The 22,652-nt window shown below is 40.4% G+C and overlaps 1 protein-coding gene across 7 annotated transcripts in view; it reads left to right on the forward strand.

Annotated features, from left to right (window-relative positions):
* The window catches only part of CCDC91 (coiled-coil domain containing 91), a 116,040-nt gene that overhangs the window by 157 nt on the left and 93,231 nt on the right, over positions 1-22,652 (forward strand). For 4 of the 7 annotated variants that reach the window (XR_002465785.3, XR_013339998.1, XM_021535092.3 and 1 more), the window contains exons 2-3: positions 22,301-22,343; positions 22,448-22,526. Coding sequence is in view for 5 of the 7 variants with exons in the window: in XM_021535092.3 (XP_021390767.2) it covers positions 22,314-22,343; positions 22,448-22,526 (109 nt within the window). In the remaining 2 variants the exon portion in view is untranslated. Of the gene's footprint in view, position 1; positions 47-2,379; positions 2,531-8,409; positions 8,476-22,300; positions 22,344-22,447; positions 22,527-22,652 lie in introns of those variants that run through there. The other 3 variants (XM_021535088.3, XM_021535090.3, XM_021535089.3) reach the window with 3 other exon arrangements.

The raw sequence follows: 22,652 nt of genomic DNA on the forward strand, positions 1-22,652 counted from the left end.
AGAGAACCCAGCCTGGGGACAGACAATTCAGCCGGGCGGCATCAAGGTGACCCTGGCCGCGAGGAGCGGGGGGGCGGCCGGATCCACATCCGGGTGAGGCCGCGCCGGCGGCAGCGGGGCCGGGCCGGCGGGCCGGAGCGGGGCTGGTGCCGGCGCCGGCTGGGCACGGCCCTGCCGGGCGGGGCACGGCCCTGCCGGGCTGGGCACAGCACTGCCGGACCCGGGGCTCGGCCCTGCCGGGCTGGGCACGGCCCTGCCGGGCTAGGGGCACGGCCCTGCCGGGCTAGGGGCACGGCCCTGCCGGGCCGGGCACGGCCTTGCCGGGCTAGGGGCACGGCCCTGCCGGGCTAGGGGCACGGCCCTGCCGGGCCGGGCACGGCCCTGCCGGGCTAGGGGCACGGCCCTGCCGGGCCGGGCACGGCCCTGCCGGACTGGGCACAGCACTGCCGGACCCGGGGCACGGCCCTGCCGGACTGGGCACGGCACTGCCGGACCCGGGGCTCGGCCCTGCCGGGCCGGGCACGGCACTGCCGGGCTAGGGGCACGGCCCTGCCGGGCTGGGCACGGCCCTGCCGGACTGGGCACAGCACTGCCGGACCCGGGGCACGGCCCTGCCGGGCCCGGGGCTCGGCCCTGCCGGGCTGGGCACAGCACTGCCGGGCCGGGCACGGCCCTGCCGGGCGGGGCACGGCCCTGCCGGGCCGGGCACGGCACTGCCGGGCGGGGCACGGCCCTGCCGGGCTGGGCACGGCACTGCCGGACTGGGCACGGCCCTGCCGGGCTGGGCACGGCCCTGCCGGGCGGGGCACGGCCCTGCCGGGCCGGGCACGGCCCTGCCGGGCGGGGCACGGCCCTGCCGGGCCGGGCACGGCACTGCCGGGCGGGGCACGGCCCTGCCGGGCTGGGCACGGCACTGCCGGACTGGGCACGGCCCTGCCGGGCTGGGCACGGCCCTGCCGGGCGGGGCACGGCCCTGCCGGGCCGGGCACGGCACTGCCGGGCGGGGCACGGCCCTGCCGGGCTGGGCACGGCACTGCCGGGCTGGGTACGGCACTGCCGGGCCCGGGGCACGGCACTGCCGGGCTGGGCACGGCACTGCCGGGCTGGGTACGGCACTGCCGGGCCCGGGGCACGGCCCTGCCGGGCTGGGCACGGCCCTGCTGGGCCCGGGGCTCGGCCCTGCCGGTCCAAGGGCACAGCCACGAGCTATGCTGGCCGAGCGGGAGGTAGAGCCCGGCCCGAGCGTGGCTGCAGGGATGGGCCCTTCGAGGTCCACCTGCTGCCATTCTCCTGCCTCCGACTGCTTGCAGCTTCATGTTCCCTCCTGCCTCCACCTGCCTTCACTTGCCCTCACCTGTCTCCTCCTGTCAGGACCTGCCCTTTCCTGCCTTTTCCTACTTAAAGCTGCCTTTATCTTCCCCTTTCCTTCATCTGCCCCCTCACCTGACTGCCCTGCCCGACCATCCCTGTGCCCCAGCACTGACAGCCGTTTGTGGCACTGGTGATGTCCTTAATGACGGGGCATACGGGACGCTACAAAAGGGGTTTTCAGAATTAGTTCAGAGGAGCAGCAGGGGCCTGCCTTCATTCCCTGTACCAGGAAATTGGTGCCTCTATTAACAGGAGAACCCTTGGAGTAGTTCTCTAGCCCAGAGGTTTGGAAATCCTGGCTGTGAGTTCTTTGCTCTTCTGCTTCCAAGGCCAAACTTTACACAGCCAAGTTTTCAGACATTGTCCAGAATCGTTTAATTGTGAAATATCCTACGTGATTTTTCATAGGTGCATGGGCACCTAGTATCTGTTACTATAAAAGGAGGTAGGCGTTGAAGTATTCCTGAAAATCTCTCAGAATCTTCAGGCATCTAAACCACTTTCTGTAAATCTGGTCTTTAAAGATTTTAGGAGTTTTGAGGCTTCTGATTTGTGTAAGAGGCTTGATTGTGTCATCTTGATACCTCAGTGCCCGAGCCCACCCTTCTGCTCTGGGATGTTGTCATGATGAGCTCTGCCTGCAGCTTTGGTTCTTGTTAGGAGACTCTAGTTTATCTCGTAAGCAGTTTTTCCTTTCTGTCCTAGCAATTCTTTTTGCCTCTTAATTGCACACTGTGAACGCATCTTTTGCCACCTTACTGCAGCATTTTAGTGGACCTTTGGGTAGTGTTTGTCACAGTGCTTGAATACTGGTTTCATTAGAGTTGCTTAATAGCTTTTGTTCTCAGCGCTTCCTGGCTGTTTGCCTTTCTGTTCTTCAGATTTTGCTCTTCCACATATATTTTTTGATTATATGACCATGAGCTGAGCGCCTCCGCATCCATGGCTTGACTGTCTAAAGTAAATGCTGATGCAAGTGTTGTAATTACTTCCTTGTTTTTCCTTCAGGGGCTAGCAGTTTCTCACTCCCTATTACTGGAAGCAGACTGCTGACCATCCTCAAACACAGACTGCAGAGCAGACAGTGTCTGTTGAGTGCAGTAGTGATCCTCATGCTGGTAGGATCTGAAAGAAGAAAATCACAGTAGCGTTCAAACAGGTGATGCTTGGAAGCTCGATGAAGGATAGATAATCTCAGAGCCTCTTAAAGAGATTTTTAAGCATATTTTGAAAGGAAGACAATTAAACACAGGAGATAAGTTTATGTGCTCTGTACCTCAGTGTGTCTGTGTGAATTGTTCCACCAATAACACTTTCTGCTGTTAGTCTGGGACATTGAAGCTGAGATGATGTTTTACTGTAGCTCATCTGAGGGGATGAGTGGGTCATATGCACAGCAGATAGAGACAATTGGCATTAAAACAGGGTCTGTCGCCTTTGGATTTGTTTTCATCCAAATCTTTCTCTGACCATTGCTATAATTAAGTTTTAGGCTTCCTACCAGTTTGATTCTACCTGGAATGGTTGAAAACTGAGCATACTAGGTGACACATTTGCTTCTGTCGCATTCAAACAGAAACCTCCATGAGGATTTGGGGACAGAGTGATCAGACCATGCCTCACTAGAACTCCCCAGTGCAGGTTTAGTTCTTTTGCAATTGATTAGGAGCTCCTTGGCCGTTTTCTTCATGTCTTTGAAAACAACCATGGGCTATTGGACCAGCTCCTTCACATTTATTTCCAAGTGACACAGCTACTACTAGAGCTTGGTGAAGAGTATCTGCTGTCTAGGCACTGTTAACTGCTTCTGTGGTGTCAGAAATACAGATTTAGAGATGCCAAAATGCAGTTATGCTATGAAGCATATTTCTGCTCCAGAGGAACAATTGGATTGCAATCTGAAGGGCAATAACTCCCCAGATCTTTACGGAATTGCTGAGACATATCTAAGCATCTCTCTGAGGGCTTGGCTGGGTTCCTATTTAAAACCCAGCTTCCAGGAAAGCTTGCAACACCAAATGGGAAAAGGTTTGTGGTATGATGGAAACACTTTCTGTGAGTCCTTAAATTTGAAGTTCACAGTGCCTTCTTGCCCATGTTCAGGTACGCAAGATGTGATTTGTTTGTGCAGGGCCCGATATCCTCATGTGTGGTGTAATCTGCTGCTATCCCTCTGTGCAATGCTTCATGCTCGAGTACCCTTACAGGGAAGTTCTTCCTGCTCAAGGAAAACTAATTTGGTTATAATAACAAAAGAGAAAAATTGTTAAACCAGTCTTGATGCTCAGAATTTTTTCAGCTGGGTTATTTTGTTTGTTTGCTTGCTTGCTTTTTGTGTAGGGCTTTCCCCTCGGTACACTCCAAGTTTCAGGCTACAGACTCTTAAATTCTGAGCCATGTGGAATAAATCTACCTTTAAGTGTAGTGTAAGTGGCAGATCATCTAAAAAGTGTTTCAAGGTGACTTTCAGGCACTGTATTTTAACATCTGTTATGTTTCATTACTTCGTTACTTTGATGTATGTAAATGTAGGAATGTATCAGAAATTCAAAGTGCAGGACTTGTTTTTCTTTTTTTTCTATCTCATTCTTCTAAAGACTTAAGATTTATGTGGAAATAATCCCTGCTGGTGTTAGTAAAAATAAATACCTTAAATTTGAAGGTTGGCTTTATCTTTTCTGATAAGGCCTCTTGCAACCCTAATCTTCCCTCATCATTTTGCATCCTTTAAGCGAAGGTATCTGATCTCTAGACCTGAGTCTCCAGAAGTAGTACTATTTTTACATATTATTAAATTAAATTATTTGTAATTTTCTTAATGTAGAATTATCTTAATTTTCTTGGCATACAGTAGGATTTGCATTACTTTGTCCTGAAACGTTGGGATTGACTAATATGAAGAATTCTGCTTTTCTGACATAGCAGGCTTTTTTTCCTTTACATTGTTCAGTTGGCAGATTTATTTTAGGTGTGACTGAAATGAATTCTGGGGGTTCTGTCCACTCTTTCATTTAAACCATTAAAATGTAAATTCCATTCTAGGGAGTGGGTGGAGAAACAGAATTATGTACCCATAAATTTCTTTCTAAGTAATCAGAGGACTTTTTGAATTAAGAAAAAAAGTTAATTAAGTTTTTTTACTTACACATACAAGAGGCAATGGATGTTCCTCAAGAGGTTTTCATGGAAGTAATTTTTATAGAGTTTTTCTGCAGTTTCCCATCAGATTTATGTGACATCTGTGTCTGCCTTAAGTTTGTTGGTGTTCATGAGTCTAAAATTTCCTCTGATCACCTTGTACCAGACACTGCCTAGTAAATGTTCCATCCTTTGAATCACAGCTAGAGGAATGAGCATAATATTTATAAAGTCATTTTGTATCCTCAGAAACATATGATTTCTGTATACCTATATAATACCCATAAGAGAAAGGCAGGTTTTTCTATTTGTCATTGGAATGATAAAAATGCATTCATTTGAATGTCTGCCAATGGAGAATTTGGAAATGGATTTAGCTTAAAAATGTCTTGTGTCATATTTGTAAAACTTCTAAGTTTTAATTTTAAGAAAATCAAGCATGTCTAAACTATATTGCTAATTTGTTACCAAAAAAAAAAAAAAACAACTTAAAATCTCAGGCAGTTTGTAGAACTCTGAGGTCTTTAAAAACCTTCCACTAAGTGAAAATGATATAGGGCTAAATCCTGGTTTTTAGGGCTCCCATGAACATCTGTGGTAAGTTTTAGAATATAGAGTTTTCACCTATTGAGCACTTTCCTTGATTAAAGAACCAAATTTGAACTTCTTTATCTGATAACATATGGCATCATAATACTCAGATATTAATACTCAAATATTAAATAGGCAAGTCTTCACTTGCAGTGAAACATAAGTAAGGGTCAGACCCTTTCTTCCAAAGACCCATTCAGACCCATTCTTCCATAGACTCCAGGAATATTCTTCTAATTTTAGTGCAGTCCTGGAAAAGATGGCAAATTTCTGTTTTTATCAATACAAAAATTGATTTTAGGTGCCTGTGCAGCAGTAGTGGTTGGAGTTGTTTCCTTTCAGAAAAAGTAATTAAAATATTTAATGCTGATAGTAGAGGTGGTGCTAAATTGAGACTTTTGCATCTCTTCATCTTCCAGATTATAATGCTGTAGCAGGTCAACCAAAGCAATCTCTGCTGGGGGTTAGGTTGCTTGTAGGAATACAGTTGGAATCTGGCACTAAGGGCTGGCAGAATTTAAAACTTGATATCTTTGTAAAGGATGGATTTAGAGTGTGCAAGCACATTTTGAAGTGCAAAACATCCAAACTCAAATTATTCCAGTGTGAAAACTAGTAATTTCAAGGCTGTAGTCTTGGATCTGTCACTAGAGCTGTTGTTTTTCCTTCAACAAAGGATTTAAAGGGATTTAATGTGCTGTGTTATTTATAGAAAAGCAGTTCACAGGGGCACTGCTATCAGTGTTTGAGTGTGCTGGCTGATGGGGTTTTGTTTTTGTACATACTGGAGTATTGCACTCGAGCTATGAACCATTCCATTCATGAGAGCTCTCAGCACAGCCACACCAAAGCATTGCATCATTTGATCTGAGTGGAAGATGAAAAATTCACAAATGGCAATAATCTCTTTCAAGTGACAACGAGTGTGTATGAAAATGGAGCGGAAATTCCATACTTCGATACAGATATGATAGAAGGCATGTCCTGTGAGGAGCAGCCAAGGACTTTGGATTTGTCCAGTTTGGAGAGAGGGAGGCTGAGGGGTGCCCTCTGTGAGGGTGGCCAGGCAGGGCAGAGGTTTCTAGGTCGGTGGTCAGTGCCCCAGGCGTGCCATGGCGGCACTTGGACAATGCCCTTCCAAATGTGCTCCAACTTCTGGTGAGGGGTCAGGCTGTTGGACCAGATGATTGTTGTAGGTCTGTTGTAGCTGGAACTATTCTGTTCTGTGAACACTGGGGAGGGGATGCAGCTGTGAGAAGGGATATTGAATAAATATGAGCTGAAAGGGATGACAGATGCTTGCTCTAAGCTATGGACATTTCAAGAAAATCACTGCTGTAGACATCCTTGCTGTTGCACATGTGCTGTTGGACACATCTGCTGGAGGCAGAAGAAATCTGGAAGAAGGTGAATGGGTTTCGAAGTGCTTCATCCTTTAATAACTATGCTCACAAAAAGAGAATATAATCTCCTGCAGCAAAACAGGTTGCTTAACCTAATGCTGGAAGTAGTTTAATGTTTAAAAACCCAGCTGAACAAACCCCCTTCGCCTGGTAAGCATAAACTAACACATCAATTCATAAGCAATTTGATCTCAATATACAAGATTATGAAAGGAATCTTTGTAATAATCTTACAAGCCTTAAAATTAGAAGCTCCTAATTAAATTTTTTGTCTCTTTCTCAGGTGATTACATTCAAGGGAAATGATTCCACATAAAATTTAAAGATTCAAAATACAAAACTTCCAAAGGTTTAGAAATTATTTTGTTATCTAAACTTCCATTAGATTGTAAATAAATAAATATACTAAATATTAGGAGTTCATTCTGTGTTTCCTTAATGTTTATTCTGTGTCTCCTTAAGGTTTCTGAATAAAGTGAATGTAGGTAAAAGCTATCCAATATTCTGTGTATTGTGAAAACTTGGTCTTGTAGTTCTTTGTACCTAAATACTTGGCCAGAACCCACTGCTAGAATTTTTTTATTTACAGAAAGATGGAAATGCTTTACTTTGAATTTGTTTTAGTATCCATTTATATTATATACCTATGCTTTCATTTAAGTATTTTCTGTTTATTGCAGAACACATTGATGTTTGTGATTTTGTAAAAATTTCTGAGGAAGAGAGACCTACAATCAAGTTCTTTGTGCTAGGCTTGCTTTTTTCAAAATTTTAACAACACATTACTGTGTTACTGTTCTTGAGCTTAGTGTGTGCGTACAGACAGAAATAAAGTGGAAATCCTGTCTCTGAGGATTGGAATTTAGTGTCGATTTAAATGGAAGCTGAAATATTTTAGCATGCATTTGCCAGTTAAGCGTTTAAAAGGACTTTCCACGGGGTGCAGCTTCTGAAATAGTGTGAGTTTCTGAAGAGGTTTCCACATGATACATATTCCACAATCAGCTTGCTTTTAGTTTGTAAGCTACCACAGTGAAAAATCAGTATCTTGGCCTGATCCATTATAGGCTGAAGAAAAGTTGTACTTTTGGAATTGTTAATGTTGGAAAAGACCTCCAAGATGGTCGGGTCCAACCATTAACTTCACACTGCCAAGTTCACCACTAACCCATGTCCTCAGGTGCCGCTTCCAGGGTTGGTGGCTCCACCACTACCCTGGGCAGTCTTTTCCAGTGCTTGGCCACCCTTTTGTGGAAGATTTTTTTTTTTCTCAATATTCTGTCTAACCACCTCCATGCACATCTTGAGGCTCTTTCCCCTTTTCCTGTCCCTTGTTCCCTGGGAGCAGAGCCTGACCCCCATCTGGCTACACTGTCCTGTCAGGGAGTTGTGAAGAGCCAGAAGGCCCCCCCAAGCATCCTTTTCTCCAGACCAAACATTCCCAGCTCCCTCAGCTGCTCCATTCACAACTCTCTGGGCCTGTTCACCCAGCCATTTATTTTACCCAGCAAAGAGTTCACAAGTTCAAGCCAGGAGCAGCCAGCTTCTCCAGGTGAAGTTATTGGAAAAAGATAAGTTCTACTAAAGTCCAGGTAAAAAAAATCCAAAGCCCTCATCCAAAATGTGGGTCACCTTGTCACAGGAGATCAGGTCAGATCCTCCTTCCCTGTCTGTTTGTAGGTGGGAGGAATATTTGCTAATGTCCAGCAACTGTGCCCTGCCTAAATAGCCAGGACTGCTGGTACATGGTTGGAAGTGGCTCTGTGGGCTCTCTCAGCAGCTTGCTCAGCACCCTCGTGCTGAGGATCTACAGCCAGCCCTGTAGATCTGTGTGTGTCTGAGAGGCACAGCAGCATCATCTTCTGGAATGTGGGGGTTCATTCTGCTCCCTTTCCCTCTCTTCCAGCTCAGGGCTGACTACCCTGGGGACACCTGGTCTTACTACTGAAGACTGCGGGCAAGACAGCACTAAGTACCTCAGCCTTTTCCTCATTCTTTCTCACTATTATTTTCCACTGCATCCAATGAAGATGGAGATTTAACCCTTCTTTTATTGCTGTTGTATTTATAAAGTTATTTTTGTATTGTCTTTTATGGCAGTAGCCAGGTTAAGTTTTTGTTGGGCTTAGGCTCTCTTGGATTCCTCCCTGCAGAACCTCATGCCTGCCTTGCAGTCCTGTCTCCCCTCTGCGGGGTTAGATTTGTAGCAGACACCCAGTAAGAGGGCCAGCAATCATAAGACTTCTCCCAGTCCTTTAGAGAGAATTTAATCTGTCTCCATCCTGGTTGGGGGGGGGCTGTAACACACACTCCCACTGGGATATCTACCTTGTTTTTTACCCAAAACACTTTCTGCCCCCACCTCCGCTTTTTTTTTTTTTTTTTTTTTTTCTTTCCTCTGGACAAGTTCCCGCCCATTTTTTTAGCACTGATGGACAATAGCATTGTAAACCGACTCTGGAAGGGGTCTCAGAAAATGAGTTTAAAACCACTTTTGTTTAATCCACTTAAAAATTATTCTTAACAGAAATTTAGGATTAATCACAGTGTGATGAATGATAAAATGAGATACTGATACTCTGAGACCAGATTAACCTTATTATTAGGAGCTAAAATAGAGATTCTGCTTTGGGACTTTCATAAATACTTTTTCTAATTAAAGAGTGCTCAAAAAGTGTGTGATACAGCTATTTAACTTCCATCAATATTGAATGTACCTGGGATTTAGTTAAATTATCCTTACGAATTACTTATGAACTGCCTTTAACGTTTATAAAGAGGCCTGACTTGCCCTTATGTTGGTGTTGAAAGAATATTGTTTTAAGAATCATTTAAGTGTAGAAGAGACAAGAACAAAGTTGTTGCAAAAACAAAATACAATTTGATTTTAAATTATTGTCTTCCAGTAACATCTATGCTAAAATATTTCCAATTTCCTCGTAGTGTAAAATACATCATAATCATATTAGAGTCTCTAGTTAATAAATAAGGGTTTTGAGGGGTTTTTTTAAATATTTTTTATGTCAAATTTTATGTCAACATTGAATCACATGGAAAAATTATTGTATTTAAAAAATTGTGTATCTAACCTGGTGTAACTACATGACTGTACTGTACATGTGAAGTTGGTAAAGCTAATAAAGGATGAAACACTGACAGTGTCTTTGGTACAGCAGGGGCTAATGATTAGTTTTTGCTTATTAATCCAGTCCAGGTTCCTCCATAAGGTTTGAATTATAAACCCACACACCAAATAAAAAAGTGAAGGAAGGCTGAAAGGAGACCAACAGTCTCAGAGTTGAGTTTAGTTCTTGTCTTAGACTACAGGCCGGCTTCTGGTCAGAATTCTGATGCCAGCCAGCCAGGCTCCCTCCTGAGCAGCTGCCCTCATGAAATGCACTGCTTTAGATTTCTTAAAATTGTTTCAGCATTTTAACAGGTTTCTTCTTTGTTCCTATTTAGTGAAATGCTTTACAATATTAATTTTCTGTGTAAGTTGGGCAGTGTGCAATATTTGTCCTGGGGAAAGTAGTCATTTGGTGATAGGAATGATCTATTAATTATGAGTGAAGAGAGATAGTTGTGAGCTTTTCAGTTGATTTTTTTTTTTTTTTTTTAACAATAATACATCTTAGAAGATGGCTGGATTAGCTTGAGGTTGGCCATTCACCTACATTTCTTTGTCAAAGCCTCTACAGAACGTTATAGTTATCACCTGAAACTTTTAAGTTGCTAAATGTGTTTAGTTTTTTTTTTATTATTAATATTGAGTATAAGTGTAGGGCATTAATGGTCATTGTTGTAATATTCAAGTTCTTTCTTGCTAACTTTAGTCAAGCAGAACTTATTTTCATTGGGAATTTTGCTGACTGAAGACTATGTAATTGCCCAGTAATTAACATAGTTAAAAGATATCACTCTACATGTAGTTTGCACTTTGGAACCCGAATGTTCTGTTGGTTTTTGCAGCATTGCCAGAAGGGATACTTTTGCATAGTAATTTCTGAATAAACTTCAGTAGTTCTCTTTAAACAGTGCTGGTTTCAAAAGCCATTAGTCTCTGTGAATATGTAAGGCCCTTGTTACCTTAAATAATTCCATGAATTCCCAGGTATATTATTTCTAATTTCACTGTGTGCTTGTATAAAAAACTGTCCACTACAACTTATTCCCATTTTGTTCTTTGTACATGAATTCTGCATGCATGGAAGTTGTACACTTTGGGATGAATATCTGTTAGGCATGCATTTACTCATTTACTTCCAGTTTAACAAAGGTCTTAGAGGACTTAAAAATTGTGGTTTAAAATAAATTAGCTAGAAGAAGGAAAAATTGATTTCTTTTAAACTGGGAAGATGTGGATCATTTTGGTTTTGTCTGTTTGTTTGGGGTTGGGAGGGAGTTTAACTCTTCTTGAATGAGAAATAATTTTTTCTTAATTGTTAACTGATGTGATATTCTTGGAATGTGCCCTCCTCACTTGCTTGGTCCTTAAATGTCCTAGTAACTTGCTGAGTATGGAACCTCTTAGGAAATGTCTCCCTCTTTCTGAGAAGGGCCTGGTACTTCTAACAAATCTTTGTCAAAAGCTTTGGGCCTCGAGAAGAGCTGTATTCTAGAAATGCATAGTAGGCAAAAAGAATCAATCTGAAGTGATAAATTATTTTAAAGTATTGTGATCTGATTTGAAGGAAAGCATTTAGGTGTTGGCTCAAAGCCTGTTTTCGCTCTGGCCTGTTCTGGAATCTCTGCAGCTCCCTCAACTTATTACAAAGGCATTGATGGCACTCAGCTCTTTCTGTGAGAAATAAATATTTTATATTTTTTGATTGCAACAGAGAACATATAATTAAGATGACATCCATTTGGTCAAAGGTCATGTGATTAAAATTTTGTGTTGCATGCTTAGGAGCAGACCAAACATGAAGATGAAAAAAAAGGAAGATAATGTGCACAGACATTCTGGCAGCAGTGTTTTAGGTTGGAAAGCACATTCACATTTTCATTTTACTTTTTTATGACTTGGGAGTTGGACAATGTGAAACCTCTAGTTTGCTTAGTGAGAGTCGTATGAAAAGGAATTTTAAGTCGCATCGTGAGTTGCTTCTTCATGAACTGGACTATCTCTTTGGAGAGCATGGAAAGTCAAGTTAATCTGCTTAATATGTGAACAAAAAGTCATCAAGTCTTCTTTTTAAGTATTAGTAAAGGGAGAAAGGTGCAATGATGATACTTTATTCTTTCTGTGATGAGGGAGAGTAATATCTGGCCTTTTCTGCTTCTAACAATATATCTAGAGCTTGCAAACAAGGGATTAAAAGGGTTTTTAAATGACCGGTTGTGTTGTATTTTAGTTTTTGCACTAAACTTCCATAAAATCTGAATTTCTAATAGATGATTGGGGCGAAATAAATATTATTAGCATTATTTAAGGTTTTCTTTTTTGAGACCAGCAACTGAGTCATATAAAATCAGAAGGACTTGAAAATCTGAGACCTAACGTCATGTCAGAGAATTATCTTAGTATCTTTTTTCTTGTCTGAAAGAGTACCTTTCCCTGTGAGAGGTGCTGTACTTTCTGAGTTTGGATGAAGCTGAGGGGAGTTGTTTTATTAATTGGAAAAGTGAGTCTTCCAATCCATTAGGAGACATAGAGGAATGATAAAAGAATGCTGTGTATTTTTATTTAGTACATCCCTATCTTAAATAATTTAGTATAATCCTGTCTTATCATATGCTGCTGATTTTGTGGGATTTTTTTATTCTTTGGGGTTTTTTTTTTGGTTTTGTGTGTATTTTTGAAGTATCCATGGTCATGTATCAGCTTTCCTAACATAAGATTAGAATGATAACCTGTACATACTGACATTTCACAGTTTTTGTGAACTGTCTATATGTAAGTTAAAGAGTATCTTTTTCATAATATATAACTATCAGGTATACTGATTATCCTTTATATTTAGACTTTTACTATCTCATTTTACTTTTAATTAAAAGAAAAAAAATCCTCATTTTTAAGTGCATAACAAGATGATCTACAGAATTTTTAAAGTTTGTGGGGTTTTTTTCTTTTTTTTACTTTAAAGATTGTTCTTCCTGTGAAGGAGTGTTGGTTTTTAGAATAAGTGATTCACTCAGCACCAGATTTTCCTAGGCAGTGCATCGTGCCAAAACCTGGTATTACCCTGGGTTTGGTTTTGTTTAATTGTTTTTTTTTTACTTTTTATTTTCCTGTATATATTCCTTCTTAATCTGAAAGGTCTTGAGCACTCCTTTCATAACATTAATGACATTTATTAGTGCAAGTTACCACACATTCATATGAGCATGCATTCAAAGACCTAGATTTTTGTTTGACATGTTGTTGTATTAAATTGTGTTGCTGTGATGCTCTTACTGTAAGATTGTGTCAAACCTTCTATTTTCACATACCTGTTCTGTGACAAAGTTCGCTTAAGGCAGAACATGGTGCTTTTTACTCTTGGAAAGCTTCTCCATTGTGCAGACACCTCTTTTTAAGTTCTTTAAACTTAAAGCATATTACTGTGATTTGCAGGTAAAAAGAATTGATTGCATTTGCTAATGCTGCGTATTAACAGTAACATGGAGAAGCAGAAGGATTTCAGCTGTCAGTCTGAGTTCTTGAAGCTCAATAATATTTTAAGTGGGAATGCATTTGAAACATGTGACCCCTTCTCTGCTTTTAAACCCTCCATTTCTTAAACTTAGCAGACATGAACTGTAGAAGAAAGGCCACAGTTTGTTCTAGCATTCCCAAACTCTTAACAGGAGATATTTCTGTACCCTCTATTTGATTCTAAGTAAAAAGATTCTTTTCCTAAATCAGCGCTGTAGAAAAGTCAAGCATATTGTTGGAGTGACCGGTTGCATGAAATTCTTGGAATTGATACCAGCTCTTCTCTTGAGAGGGAAGCCCTGAATTACAAAGCACTGTGTCTTGTTCAAAGGCTGAGAGGAAGATAAAGACTGAGACGACTGAAACTGGCTCAAAGAGCCATTGATTCATTTTGAAGCATTAGATTTTTCTTTTTGAGAAAAAGTTGTTTGTAAATCTTCATGATCAAATAGTACCATTTAATGATTCCTAGGAAAGGTTTTGAATAAATTAATGAATTTAACAAAGTAATTTATTACTTCCAAAGAAGCATCCCCATGCAGTTTTGCTTTCTTGTCAGGATATTTTTTTCCTTAATGCTAAAAGTTCACCTCAGCCTTTTTCAAGAAATGTTCTGTTGAGTACAAAGATTTATGTAAGACATTTATTCTTTGAAATTGTGATGAAAATATTTCTTAGAAACATAAAATCATAGAATGGTTTGGGTTGGAAATGACGTCAAAACTCATTAATTTCCAACCCCTTCCACTTCCAATATCTTCCACTATCCCAGGTTGCTTGGAGCCCCATCCAGCCTGGCCTTGGACACCTCCAGGGATGGGGCAGCCAAAGCTTCTCTGTGCACCCTGTGCCAGGGCCTCAGCACCCTCACAGGGAAGAATTTATTCAATCTAAACCTCCTCTCTGTCAGTATGAAGCCATTCCCCTTTGTCCTGTCACTCCAGGCCCTTGTCAATAGTCCGTCTATTTCCCGTGGGCTCCCTTCAGGTACATTTCAGTAGGCTCTCACTCCTTTTATTCCTCCTACAGCAATGAAGATACTAGGGCTGCTCTTTCCTTTTCATGCTCCTCTCTTGAGGTTGGTTCTGTCATCAGCAAACCCAGTCATAAATGATCTTGGACATATGTTGGTAGTTATAAATATGGTTCAGCAATGTCAAAAGTGGATTCACTTTTTCTTTTAATGATACTGTTCTGGATTCAAACTGAATTAATTGAAACATAGACCATCCATGGAAGATGCATTTGGAAGTTTTCTAATCCAAACCACTGTGTAAAGCATATCTGGTTAGAACAGGTGGGTAAGGGCCCTGTCCAGTCAAATGCTTTGTGATTATCCTCAGGAATAATTCTTTGTCATAGGGTAATTCTACAGGATAATTCCTTGTGATTATCCTCTGGTCCAGCATGTTTGTGGGCAGCCTGTTCCAATATCTGGTCACAATTTTTTCACTATTCCAACTTCTGTCCTAAGGGTTTTGTCATAATCCCAGTGCAGCTCTGAGAAGAGCCTGGCTCTGTCATTTAGAGGTCTGTGTTCAATTTATGGATTCCAGTAAAATGAGAATACTTTAAGTATGGGAGTTTTTAGTCTTCCATGGCCACTTTTTCTCAAGCATTTGTGGGACTCATGATCATCTTTGTGATCTAATTAGCACATGACAAGTCAGGCTTTTCTCACCTTTCTCTTTTTTTGTTTTTGTTGTAGAATAAAAACTAAATTCCGACCTTCTTATTATCATTAGTCTGAATCAGGTTTCATAGATTGTTGTTCTGGATTTGATGTTGATTAATTATACGTATTGCCTGGCTGTACTTAACACAAATGATTAATTCCAGTTTAATTCAAGCTGCTTCCTGATATTTTTTGGAGGTGGATAGGGAGAAGGCATGGCAAAAGGAAAGCGATATCCTCCAAAGCACAGAATGTTTGAATTGTATCCACTTCGCCAGAATTCTCACAGAAGTTTTTGTGCATTTTGTAAAAATGTCTGGCTTTTGAAGTAAAAGGATATTTGTGATAGAGAAAGCTTAGACAAGGCCAATAGAGAAATGTGAAAAATAGTTAACTGTGTGATTTCTTATTTTTATAAAGCAAAAACTAGCCCTTCTATATTCTGGTCACAGGACACCAATTATAGTGAAGACTGAAGATCTAAGAAGGTGAAGACTGAAGCTCTAACCTTTGAGTTCCTAAAATTGTTAGAATTAAGTCTTAGGAAAGATAGGTTCTGCAGGTATTGAAATATGCTGAATAATACTTCTGCTGGAGTAGGTATTACTTGAAACCATCTTTGAATATCTAGAGAAAAGAAGCTGGTATTTTTTAAGATTGTCAAAGCTGGGGGAAATTCCATAGAATGTGGTTTTCCCCATCCCTCCCTCCATCCCTCTCAACCACTTTATAAATTCTATTTTGTGTAAATTGATCCTTGACTTTTATTGTCTCATTCCTTAGTGTGCTGTTCTCATCTCTAAACATTGAAACCATCTGGAAACTCCTCAGAATAAATGGATCAATGGGTAGACCTGAAAGGTGAATAGGAAAAGAAAATTCTCTGGGTGTTTTCTTCAGAGCTTGACTGCTGCTGCTTCCTAGACCAGTCCTTGCAGATATTCTGAACTCGACTGTGTGTGGCTTTAGGCAGTGCCAGAGGTGGCCTTGCTTTCAGGTTGGGTTGCATGAGTTGTCCTGAGAGACTTTGCAAACTAAATTGTGATAACTTTAATGTTGGTGTGCTTTACTTGGGTTGTTAAGAAAATTCATTACAATGGGCCAGGCTTTAATTTTTTCTTAAAAGTACCATAGATTTGAGTGGAATCAATTGTGATATAAGTAACTACTACTGCAAAATAAGAGGGTTTGCAACTGCTGACTTTTTTGGTTTTTTTTCTAGTAGAAAAGTTTTAACATTATTTAATATACTAAGTGTTTATTTAGTCAGTACTGGAAGTGAAATCAGAGAATAATTTAGGTTAGAAAAGACCTTTAGGATTGTGGAGTCCACCCATTAAACTCCCACTACCAAGTCCACCCTTGAACCACATCCCCAAGTGCCACATCTATACATCTTTTAAATATCTCCAGAGACTGTGATATAACCACAGCTCTGGGCAGCCTGTTCCAATGCTTGACGTTTTTGGTGAAGAAGTTTCCCTAATATCGCATCCAAACCTCCTCTGGCACAACTTGAGGCCATCTCCACTTCTCCTATAACTTTGAACATAGGAGAAGAGCCTGACCCTCACCTGGCTGCACCCTCCTGTAAAGGTGTGATAAGGACTGATAATATTCTCCTAAGCTTCTTTTTCTCCAGGCTAAATGAACCAGCCTCAGTTCCAAGGGAAAAATTACTTTGACACGTTCTGTGCTGCCTTCTTTTTCCCCATAACCTTGAACTACCTTAATTCACTGTGTGTGGGGGGCAGGCCTCTGTCCCCTGTTAAAATGAAGGTGCTAACAGCCCTGTCCCTGTTCCTTTCACTCTGGGAGGTGACCAGCACTCTGCTTCCTGGCAGGGCAGGTTTCCCACATGTCCCTTTTTTATGACAGGAGCCATACTGCAACATTATTGTAAATGCAGGCAAACCCAGTGGGAAGAAATGATGACATCTGACTCAGTTCAGAAGGCTGAATAATTTCTGTATTATAACTTATAATACATTAATATACTCTATAAAGGAGATACTAAAACTACATCCCTACTTGTTCTAACTACCATATGTAACTCACTCACAACTTGTGACCCTCTCACCAGAGTCCAGACACATGTGGATTGGAGTGGCCATCAGGCTCAAACAATCCTCACCAGAATCCAATCAAGCAATCACTCTAGGTAAACAATTCTCTGAGCACATTCCACATGCAAGAAACAAGGAGCAGAAATAGAAATTGTTTTCTCTTTCTTTTTCTCTGTGCACCTCTATGAAGAATCCTGAGAGAAAGAGAAAGAGATGTCCCTGTGACAGAACTTCATGGAGAACACTGGTGTTTTGGTGTTGCCTGGTTTTCACTGTCTTACGATAGGGTAGGAGACAAAGCATGCAGAATTGTTAGGGTGGTTTTTCTTCTGTAGGAAATCTTACAAATGCTCTAAATGTATTTTAGTTTCCATTATGCTTTGCCTTCATATTCTGGTCTTTCTTGAGCTAGATATCCTTTGGGGTATGTGTATTCTGTAGTTAAATTTTTCCAATTAATGGCTTAGTAGCTATTATAAGTTTTTAAGATGCCAAATGCTTATCCTGCAGCAGTCATTGGTATAGATTAGGAGGAAAGCCTGTATCAGCTAGGTAAAAAGAAGGAAGTTTGTTCCTGAATTTTAAAATTTGTAAGTGGTACTTGGAGTTTTGGTGAAAGAGCCATGGTTAGATCTTGGTGATACAGAAATTTATCTGCTGTTTATCACAAAGGTATTGCCACTGTACATGCTTTCTAAATTTTGTCTTTTTAGTTTTGTTTTATTGGGTTTTTTTAGGTTTTCTTTTTCTTTTCTCTTTTTTTTTTTTTTTTAACATCTCATACTTATCCTGAGTAGACTTTTTGGAACCTGCAGTTTTGACCTAAGATTATTCTTTAAATGCCATGGTCTATGTTGTGTCCAGCTAAGGGACAGCTAATAAGCCTGTCCTGGACCGAACACATTGGATGAGGCATTTAGGAAACCTAAGAATGAACGTAAAACTGATAGGTTATCATAGATAGGGAGTTACCCCGGGGTTTGCCAGAAATACAAATACAGCAGCCCCACCCTCAGGCAGCTCCACACACACCATGTTGACAAAACAAAAAGTAGTATATTCTGTCAGTTGTTCCATTAAAATGTACAAAATTCAGTCTGAAACTCAAATTTACAGGCCAGATTATACAGAAATCACATTATTTTGCATGGCAGAATCAGAGGTAATCTCTATTACCTAGTCAAATTTAGATTATCAAGACTTGATTGATTTGAATTCTCACTAGCCAGAGATGGATGGGAATGAGGAATTCTTCGTAGTTCAGCATCAGCTTACATTTTTCTGTCTTATTTCTTGGAATGGCTCTTGATCTTGCTGTGTATAAAACATGCTTTTGATGTGTCTGTCAGGTAAGCGCATTTCACAAAGTTCTCATGGACCTGTTTTAAGCTGCTGGCCAGGCTTTGGTGACTGTATTTGGCACAGGAAAGTTTGTGAGCTTCTCAGGTATGCACATCAATCTGAATAAATTCATCATGCTGCCTTACCAGCCATGCAGGAGAAAGTCTTGAGCAACCTCATCTGAAATGCAGTGTTGACCATGCTTTGAAAAAGAGCTTGGGTTGGATGACCTGCTGGTCTGAATTTTGACAGAATTTACTGTTCCCTTTGGTGGATTCAAACTTGTTGATAAAACCTTCTCAAAATTCAGTGTCTTGCATATTCATTGTCCATGGAAAGTTTCCTTCTTTTCACGGCATGTGACTGGAGAGCTTCTCAGCCTGTCCTTTTAAGACATGACTGTCTGAGAACTGCAATGTTTTGGAAATGACCTGGGCTGGATGACCTACTGTGTCTTTTCCAACCATAATTTCTATGACTCTGTAATTTTGAGGTTGACTTCTTGTTGCCCAATTTTACAGTTACTTAATCCAGTATCAGGCATATTTCAAGAGACCACATTTAGTCATGGTTAGACTGTGTGGGTTGTTTTGTCTTTTTCTGTTATTTTTCAAATCCTGAAGACTGTCAGCATTTAATGTATTCTTTCCTATTCTGGTGCCACAAATAATGTTCCTACCCTTTGAGGAAAGAAAAGTCTGATTCCTCATTTTTGGAATAGATGGTTGATTAAAAGAACTTTCTCCCAGATTTGGTGCAGCTCTAAGGAGAGGCATTAGGCTACTTCTTTTATTTATTTGTACCAGAAATGCATTTCCATCATGAAAATAAGGGATAGAATTGAGAAATTTTCAGCTTTGTTATCAGTTAAATTTATAATGAGGTATTAATACATTTTTAGAGCTAAATGCACATGGACTTTGAGGACTATGAATGTCTCCTATTTCTTTTTCTATAAATTTCCTATAACATTGATGTGGTCCTTTTCCCTGCAGAAGGCTCCCTTTTTATGCAAGAGATCATATTTTGGGAAAATCATTGCCTAGTAAGAATTCTTGCACCAACGCTCTTTGAAGAGAACCTCAGCCTTTGTGTTTTTGAAGTGCCTTATATTGGCATCCCTCATGATTTATTCCATGCTTTCTATCCTAATCTACTGCCTGCATATTTATGACACACGTTGAGTTTGCCGTTTCTGGTATTTTTAGATGGTTTTTTGTCCACAGCAATCAAAGCATGGAAACAAATCAGGATTTCATTTTGAAACAGAGGTTGCATATACATGTATGAATATATATTATACAAACCAAAGAGCAAACAGACCTAGAATTCTCTCATTTGTGGGAGAATCACTTGGCCTGGAATTCCTGTGGGATCTCTGAAGAACTGGAAATTAGAGGATTAACATCTAGGTGTGAAAACATGATTGGTACTATAGAGACTTGCTTGGGGTTTTGTTTATCTTTTATTTAATTGGAGTGATATGTGGAATAGTTCCTAAATTAATCATGCTGTTACAGCCACAAAATTTCTGTGTTTAAAATTTGTGGGGAAAAGGTAATCTTAGGTCAGAATAGTCCTGGGATTGTTACCAGGCTTACAAAACTGTATATGAAATGCAGCAAAAAAGTTGATGGATTAAATAACAGGTTGCTCTCCAGTTTTTCTTCTGCCCTACATTCTTTTTCTCTATCAAAAGTTCTGTTATATTTATGCACAGTTTCTTGTAAATGTTCTTGAAGGAGAAATGGAAATCCTCACATGTTTTCCTTACAGGGCCTTCTGTCTTTACTGCCTCAGGTCAGTGTTTTATTTGAAGAGAAATCAAAGTAGTTAATCACTTCTTAGAACATGATTTTACATATTTTCTATTTTTGTTTGCCTTTTATTTTTTTTAGAGACTGTCCATCTTAACATGCCTTTCCAAAATTGCTTTAATTCTTGTTGAACTCCTCTGAACTTGTTCCAGTTTGTGTTTTTAAAATACAGTGCTGAATGTACTTTCCCTGGTTGAGACATAAGCAGTTCCTGAGAGGATGGGAATAATGTCTCATGCACTTTGTGGAGAAAATCTGCTTTGAAGGAACTTTGTGTAGAGCCTGTAAGACCTGTTGATTGTGATACAGAATGTATCACAGATAAAATTGATAAAATAACTGTTTCCCTTTCTAAAAGCTCACTTTTTTCACCTGGCTGCTCTGCCTGCTGCCTGAACACTGAGTTGTGCAGTGATTGTGTCAATCACCAGCCTGGTTTGGTTGGTTTTTCCCAGAATGTGGTATGAATACAGCTACATTCTCAGTTCGTGCTGTTTCCAGCTGCAGTCCTGTGCTGTCCACGCAATCTCCATCCATCATTTGTGAACACACATGCTGCATTCTTGAGCTGTATATTAAAGCTCTGAATGTTGGTAGACTGCATGAACGTTTGACCAATTAACCTTAACACAGATTGGAAAAATACTCAACTACCTTCTTTCTCTCTTGGAAAATGAACCAGCACAAAACCCAACTGACACAAAGCCAACAAAACCTCTCATACTCCCTAAAAAGATACTTAGTTCTTATACCACATAAGACTATTGAGCAATACTTCAATTTAGACAAATATTTCTACTTAAACTGTGATAGCGATGATTTATCATTGATCACAGAGTGGTTTGGTTTGGATTGGACCTTAAGTATCACCCAGTCCCATGGCAGGGGCACCTTCCACCAGAACAGGCTGCTTCAAGCCCCATCCAACCTGGCCTTGGACACTTCAGAGATGAGGTAGCCACAGCTTCCCTGGGCAACTTGTGCCAGGACCTCCCCACCCTGACAGGGAAGAATTTCTTCCTGACATCCACTCTGAACCTACTCTCTTGTAAACAGTCCCTTTCCATCTTTCCTGCAGTAATCAAAGTTTATCCTAACACTGTTTTAACCAAAGTCAATTAGCTTTATAAATATTTGAACATCCTATAATGACCATAAAGGTTTTTTGGATTATGCTTCATTTACCTGTCAGAATTACAGATATATATTTTTTATTAATACGTAATATCTTTCTTTCAACAGCTTGGTATATCTTGAGTTAGTTTCATTAGCTGAGTAACTTAGCCTGCTTTTTTTTAAAGGAACTGCAGTTTAACAATAAATATCTCAAAATGCCACAGAATTCAGGGCTGCAAGTCAAAAATGCTGATCAGTTTGTAAAATCTTAATCAGTCCCTCCATGAAACCTAGGGACAGACCTCTGTGGTAGTAGAAAAATTTCCAGAAATTCACCACAGTCTTTTACCGAGCTGCAGTTTGTTCTGATGTTGCCAGACAGCTAAGAAGATATGGGAAAAGCAGGAAATCTTTTTGGATTTAATCATAGTGCTGATTTGGAAAAGCAGCTTAACAATGGAAAATATTTTTTATATTTTAAATCATAAACACAAAACTATACAAGTTCCGTGGTAGATCACAACTGCATTAAGATAGTTTTCCTTATGAGTGAAGATAACCCTTCATTTTGGAATCTGGTGGTCAGAAATCCTATTTCCTAGACATATTTATATATTTATTTGTTTATTTTATATATAGATATCCAGACTAGATTATTTGATGGTTGTACCATTTACAACCATTTGGTTGTACCCAATAAATACCATTTGTTGAGGTACTGGGGACCTGTTTGCTATACCTGAAATCTTTAGCTATAACTTTTGGGTAACTTCTTCCTATTTTCTTCTATGAGGAAGATTTTCCTGCACTTTTACTTTCAAAAGATGTTGGACTATGTTGATGGGCAGTGCTTACGTTTTCCCCTGAAGTTACTCAAATTCTGTTATAAAACACCCAATGTTTTGTATTTAACTCAATCAATAAAAAAGCACTTTTTAAGTGAGATCTTGCAGTTCTTGGCCTTGCATCCTCTGTGTGAAAAAGTTCTTATTTAGGTTCCTTGATCTGTTTTAGGACTTAAAAATGATGGAGACTTCAGGTAGGCTGTGGAGATGAGACTGGAGGGAAGGACTGAATGCTTATTTCTGAGCAGGCAGGGGATGAGGTTATGAAAATGTAAAATCAAGATTTCTTTTGCGTTCTAGTGCCTGCTGAAAGATGGATGATGATGACTTTGGAGGATTTGAGGTATGCCATTTGGATAACTTTGCTTTGAAATTTAACAATTTTCAACTATTTTATAGCATTTATAGCATTTTGTAAAATATGTAACAGTTTCTTCTTGTTTCCAGGCAGCAGAGAGTTATGAGTTTGGAAATGGTGAAAAGCAGACCACATCTCCTGCTATTGCTTGGGCAGCATTTCCTACAGGTATTAACAGAATCACTGTAAAAAATTTTAATATTCTATTCCTGTCCTTATGTATTCACTGTAAAAATCAGGGCTTAGAAGGGTGTATACAATAAAATAATGCACAATAAAATAATAGCCAGCAGT

Source organism: Lonchura striata, chromosome 5 (assembly GCF_046129695.1).
Source record: "Lonchura striata isolate bLonStr1 chromosome 5, bLonStr1.mat, whole genome shotgun sequence".
Classification (NCBI taxonomy): domain Eukaryota; kingdom Metazoa; phylum Chordata; class Aves; order Passeriformes; family Estrildidae; genus Lonchura; species Lonchura striata.